General features: G+C 41.2%; 1 protein-coding gene across 3 annotated transcripts in view; it reads right to left on the bottom strand.

Moving 5' to 3' along the window:
• Positions 1-2621: 2621 nt before the first annotated feature.
• LOC109485282 (stAR-related lipid transfer protein 7, mitochondrial-like) overlaps positions 2622-6742 on the bottom strand; it is an 8415-nt gene continuing 4294 nt past the window's right edge. For all 3 annotated transcript variants that reach the window (XM_019788793.1, XM_019788792.1, XM_019788791.1), the window contains 7 exons: positions 5789-6021; positions 5432-5481; positions 5120-5230; positions 4772-4854; positions 4536-4635; positions 4231-4315; positions 2622-3953 (listed from right to left, as the gene is read on the bottom strand). In XM_019788793.1, coding sequence (XP_019644352.1) covers positions 3832-3953; positions 4231-4315; positions 4536-4635; positions 4772-4854; positions 5120-5230; positions 5432-5481; positions 5789-6021 — 784 coding nt within the window. In that variant the 3' untranslated portion in view covers positions 2622-3831. The remainder of the gene's footprint in view (positions 3954-4230; positions 4316-4535; positions 4636-4771; positions 4855-5119; positions 5231-5431; positions 5482-5788; positions 6022-6742) is intronic.

Raw genomic sequence — 6742 nt, 5'->3', positions numbered from 1 at the left:
TGGTGTTCCCTAAAAACACAAAGTAACCAACCAGGAAGAAGAACTGAGTCTGTAACAGTGCCAGGTTAACAACGATCAGTCCCCCTGTCCCCAAAACCTTCCTCCCCAAGTCCCCATAAGTCAGGCTACGTTCCAGCCGCTTCTTTCGATTTGCTTGGATTACTAAGTCAGCAGCTGTTGGGGGGCCCTGCGATGAATACTTGCTCAGTATCTGCCGAATGAGTTCCTTTTTACAGTCCACGATGAGATGACAACAGTGGTCAGTTACAGTGGCAATAAGCAGCAGTCCACCCAAGCCCAGCTACAGGAGAAAAACAACAATGCATGTTATTGTGGGTTTTGAAGAAGAAGCACTTCAAACACAGATTGAGGTCATTTCCTGGTACCAAAATTGCATTCAAGTCACTGAGGTTTGATATAGTCTGTGATCTAATTGTAGCTCTGATTACATATGTTTGATTAAAGCAATCTAATTTTGTTTCTTGCTTTCTATTCTACACAGACTTACCCCAAGACCACTTTGTAAGAAGGCGAATGGCATGCCAATATAGTTGGACCCAATGAATGCCTTGACGATGTTGGCAAAGTCTGCTCCATACCGCACTAGTCTTGTTCTGGTGCTGTGAGTTAAAAGAGACAAGACAATGCAACATCTTTTAAAATACAATGTACTACATTAATCTCCTAGCAGATCATACAGTGGCAAGACAGTATCCATTGGTCAGAGGATACTGTCAGGCAAATGGAGACAGGCTGGCAAATTTGATACAATGGAACTTTTATTATAAATACTGTCTTTCCCCCAACAAAAGATCTGCTTGGAGATAATACTACATACCTAGCAACTTGTCTCACATCCCAACAATTCAGATGTACAAAAATGCCTTTTGATATTCAACCAATTGATGAAGGTCAGCATGTTCTTGGCGTACCATACGATATACAATTACGACTGGGCATACCCAGTGTCAAAGATGTTGGCCCCCAGGATGTAAACAAACCCCATCAGGCCATGTTCCTTTATTTGGGAGGGGGCAGCATGCGCAGTTTTTCTCACTATAATTTGGCTGTGACGACTTAACAGGGCGCAAAAGACACCAACTGAATGCCCAGGTAATCTTCCCCAGTAGATCGGGTAAATTATTATATTTATTACCCTTTTATAAACGCCACAGCGAATTTCCTTGAGTTTTGTAGGATGGTCCCAGGACACCAAAATAGTCATCAGGAGTTTAATAAATTTCCTAGCTAAGGGACCACACACTGGGTATGCATTTATAATTTCAACTCTGCCGTACTTGGCCAAATCAAGCCATCTCCGATTCGTGAAGAAAATTCTATGGAGTTTACAAGGCACTGGACCATCCACACAAGCCAACAGTGACAACCGTATGAGGAGCGGTCTAAACTGGAGAAGAAAATCCTACATGACCGAAGATCTACTCTACTCTACTCTTTACATAATTTTTTGAACCGCGAAGCTATTGCCCCCCTCCCCCTCATGTGAGCTCACTCACCTCGGTACTTCTGCCATGTTCACAGGGGCGTTCAGTTTCTTTCAGTGCGATTTAGTCTACCTGAAACTGCCTCCGGGTCTTGATCGTATTTTGAACGAAGGAATACTCGACTCAAGATGTACAAATAACGACGAATGTCCGCGTCTGGGCGCCGGTAACTACCTGGGTCGACCGGATCGCCCAGCCGCTTCCGCTTTACACCAAGTGACCCAAAAAAGCGCCGCCTAACGTAGGTCAGGAATACTGCAAATATATAAGTACTGTAGTATGCCCTTCGTGTCACTTAAAAAGTCTTTTGAGAGGTCAACTAGATGTAGATAAAACAGGTTCACATCTAGTCACAAGAAATGCCTTGAACTAAATGCTGAACGTTTGATTGAACTTCAAATTATGTGACGGTGTAGGTTTTGATCTTCAAGTACAGGTACCTTTCTATCAGCTCTAAATAGTGCACTTACATGTACAACCTTATACAAATGTAGTATAATTGGCATAATTCAGTAGACTGCTGAAAAAAATGCTCAAATGCTCAACAAACGTTTTAATAGTAATCTGCAAAAATCATTTACATTACATTTTTGACAGTACCCTGTTACACAGGTACCCAAGTGGCAACAGATCCAAAACGAGCATGCATAGATGTCTTCAAATTTGACTTCCATGCATGCAGATAGTTTCTGAACTCAAGAAATCTTCCCTTTGCATGCAAACATCAAAGGGATCTTGTACCTTTGTACCTGGTTCTCTTCATATTGCTCATAACCATGACTTTTCCTTCAAGCCGTGGGTAATGTACTTCATAGTTGTTTACAGTAGTCATTGTACATCTATATCTTTACAACATTGTATATAATCAGCATTTTCATATTCAAATCAACATCTGCTGCTTGTCTATACTATAGTTTTTCGACACAAAAGCACCATTAAGTTATCTCCAAAAATCCAACCTTGGAGTGTGCCTCTTACAAGTATACTCGAACTTTCATGCACTTGCAGAACCCAAATTGCTGCATCATTGTGTAACTATCAATTATGAATTTCAATGGCAAAAGGCACAACCATTTTAGCAACAATCACCATAGTAAGTACCACATATAAACATGCTTCTGCAACTACTGCTTTGTATTCGATAAGGCATACACCAAGTCTACATGCATTTAATGTTTTCTTGAGAAGTGCATCTGGTATATACACTAGCCTAGCCTGGATGCCAGACCCATATAGCACACTTTGTCTATGCCCTTCAGAGAAACCATTGTTTGTGATATGCTGTTTTTTTTTTTGAGAACAAGAACATGCTTCTGGCAAGCATGTCATCTAATCTGTTTTAGGCATGGCACCAGTGACATGCTTCTTGATAACTACACATCTTAGACAGGTAGCACTAACATAGCAGCCTTTTCACACTAATGTAGTGCAGCCTTTCTATGTGAGAAGTACACTCCCACATAATTTTTTGTCAACTCCACTATGTATGGAACGCATGAAAACAGACCAGCACCAAGCCAACTGAACATGTACAGTCACAGTAGCGTGAACAGTAGCTTTTTAACTGGTTCCAGATCACTTTCACAGGCACCAAGCCCACATGTACAATGGAAGAACATGCTAGTAGGTCACACTAACATTAGTGACTCCACCAGTGGTTTTACACATTGGGACTAATGAACTGCCATTAAGTACAATTGCTCCACATGAGAATAAAGTCCATGAGAATAAAGTCTACATTATAATAATATTCTGTACAGTAATTACATCTAAATGTAGTGTGGTGCTTGGACTGAACAAGATATGGGAAGAAGCAAGAATAGGGATTTTGCCGAAGACAACATGATACAGCTGTAACAAAATATCATGATGCAAGGGATGAATACAAGCATTGACAGTACTATTCAATGTCTTGAGTCTTAGAGGATATCTCTATTCAATGTCTTGAGTCTTAGAAGATATGTCAATGGTAAATGTCAAGCATAAATAAGAAAAAAAGTCCAGCCATTGTGTTATTGCTGTGTCATGCACATTCACTGTATCATGCCTTTTTAATTAACCCTGGCAAGCATTGACATCTGAGGGGACACTTTGAAAGTGGAACTGTTTTCTTGTTTGTCATTATGAGCTTTGACAATCTGAATCAAGGTTGAACCCCAAATTTTTTATTGACTTGAACTTCAGTATTTGTCAAGCATTTCAGTTGAAAATATGGGATGAGACTATTTTTTAGTGTGTGTGATGGAAATCATAGTTCAACCTTGATTCAGAATGACTTCTACTAACACAGATGAACTTTCAAGTTGACATGTGTGTGGTGATAGGTTCAGTTGGCCATGGCCCGGCCTGCGTCAGGGTGGGATGCCAGGTTCCCCAGACAGCCCCGGCTGCCCTTGTGGCTGGCATTGTAGGCGGCCTGGTGCAGCTGGCTTATGAAGTCTGGTAGTCCTACAGGTGAGAGAGAGGAAAGACATGTCTCTCATTGATATCATATCATACAAGAAAGGGCTCAGTCACATACGTCATATGGCTGCAAATGTGAATATGCAATCTTGAAATACCTCTCTATGTCAACGACTGAATGTACACTCAACCAGCTAAACTTGAAAGCTGGTCAAACATGTACCAGAAGACTGTCCATGTGCAACTGTGTAGCAATATTGTACGATCTAAGAGAAAATATAAGTGACACCTAATCTAGAAGACATGGTAAGACTTGACATACCAGAGCTTGCCATCCAGTTGATACAGTATGACGGGAAGAAGGCCTTGGGGTCATCATTGTAAGTCAGGATGTAGTCAAACCCATCCTGTACAAAAGAGAAAACACAAACATGTAACTTCCATAGATAGCACTGTAAATCATTTTTTGCGGCGGTTTTATTTTTGTGGTTTTCTCATGACTTCAATGAAAAGTTACCAGCAGGCCTATTTGAGTATTATGGGGGATGTGGTAAAGCCATTTGCTCCCAAGCAAATGTCGGCCTTTCTAGTCGAGTATTTCATTAATAAAGGCTCAAACCAACAAACCTCGTCAAATGTTCTGTGTGGCTTGATGACCATGTTGGAACTATAGGTGGCCACACGCACGTACTGGTTACTTTCTGGACAGGCAGGGTGCTCCACTGACCTGTAGGGAGGGGGGCAACAACATTGTGAACATTTTTTGTAGGTGTATGATATGCTCGCATAAAAGACAGAACTATACTGTGTTGTTTTAGAAAACCATGATACATGTACATTGAAAACATCCAGCGGCTTCTTACCTGGATGCCAGAACGATGATGTTTGCCTCAGTGTCTACTTTGTGTCGCCTCAGATACACATACTCTCGACTGTACATCGGGTACTATAGGAGAAGGGGAGACAAAATGGTTTTAGTGAATGAATTTGAACAAGACACCCCACAAACTGCCATGTCATGGCTGAACTTGAAGATTTGCCTATTCCATAGTACATGAGGCAAAATCACTTTGACCTCCAATTCAACCTTCCTGCCAGTCTGTGGTTACACCATTTCTACCATCACTTCCTGTGACTCTACTGTATTCAAGTAACCAGATTAACAAAAAACAAACACATCATACCCATAACAAAGGAAACCGTTGTCTTACCGGATAGTGCATGACCCAGTGGACGACCTCTGACCCATCATTATCATCCCTGTCAATCACTTCCAGCTTCAGCACCAGTTTGTCCCACTCTTTTCTATAGTTCAGGTCCAGCTGTAGGGCAGGGGTGGGAACATGTAAACTATCGCAAAATTACTGATAGAATTGCAAACATTTAGGCACTTCTTAAAAAAAAAATGGTCCTATAAAGCAATATACAACGCCAGAGGCAAAATCATAACACTTCAGCTATCAAAAATCAGGCTGGGTGAAAAGAATAATTATGGAAATGTCCAAGAGATATATCATCCTCACCTGAACATTGAAGAAGGTCCTAGCTGAGATGTCATGGAAGGTTCCATACACTACAGGGAAGACAGGTAGTTGGTAAGTGCAAATGACATGTAAACGTAAATTTACTCAATCATAAACTCACATCAGCTCACTGTTTGGTTTGTTTTTGCATTCCCTCTGTCATGGGACCAACAGAAAGGTTACAGATGTCACCTGTCCATAGTGGTAAAATTTGGGCAGTCCCACAAGTGATTTAGGGCTGTTTCTAGCTTCTAGTGGCCTGACAAGTGGAAGGGCTGCTAGAAGTGTAATGTAGTCTCAGGCTTACAACATTGTTAACACCAGAAAAGCATGAGTTTCCACATGCTAAAGTCTGACCTTTGTACTGGTAGAGACTGCTGCCCTCCATGGGTTTTCTCCACACCTTCAGATCTGTCCGGTCAATCACCCTCTCCCAGCTATTCAGGAAGGAGGAACAGCTGATATCGCTGTTCCTGCTATCCACATCTGTGCTGTTTCTGTTGTCCAACTCTGTGTTGGTCTGATGACTGCTATTTCTGTTGTTGGCATTGTTTTTCATTCTCTGGACATCCGACATATCCTGGATGTAACTGAACCAGGAAAAGACATATGTGTACATTGCCTAATGTTACTTTACATGTAATAAGATTTAATTTAGCACCATTTATATGACAGTGTTGACATGAAAGCTTGTTTTTTCTGTTACCGGGTACTCATGTTATACATGTAGCTGACAGTAACCTTTAGAATGCTGATTTGCCACTATAGATTACAATGTCAGAGGTGTGGGGTTACAACTGACTTGTTTGAAATACTTTTCTCAGAGGCCTGAAACTTACATATGTACAAGTCTCTTCATGTCAGACTGTTTCCAGAGCGAACACAGATAACCTGTCACCTCCTCAGCTCTAGATCCAACATGCCCCAAAGGAAATCATACCACAGTCCCTATAGTTTCACAGGGTCTAACTCTATTTTAGTACAAAGTGCAGCCAGTAACTGAACCAGACAGAACAGCCTGAAGGTCAGACAATGAAGGTCATTGTTTAGGGTATAAAAAGCTCAAGTTCAGATTACATTTTGGATGCCATCATGTAACTGTAAGTGGGCCAGAAAGCACAAAAATATCAACCTTTTGAAATAAGGGTTCATATCACATACCACTATGACATGGTCAGAAAACTGGGTGAAATATGTGGCTTGAAGGTCCTTGAAATGTCTGGTAGAGTTTGGCATAGACCAAGGGTAAACAAACTTGGCATGGGTCACAAGTTAGAGGCATGTCTGACTCATACAGAGTTTACTGTGAGC

This window comes from Branchiostoma belcheri, unplaced genomic scaffold, assembly GCF_001625305.1.
Source record: "Branchiostoma belcheri isolate BF01 breed outbred unplaced genomic scaffold, Haploidv18h27 scaffold74, whole genome shotgun sequence".
In the NCBI taxonomy this organism is placed as follows: Eukaryota; Metazoa; Chordata; class Leptocardii; order Amphioxiformes; family Branchiostomatidae; genus Branchiostoma; species Branchiostoma belcheri.
Note: the sequence above shows the minus strand (reverse complement) of the source record. Positions and strands in the feature narration are given on the sequence as shown.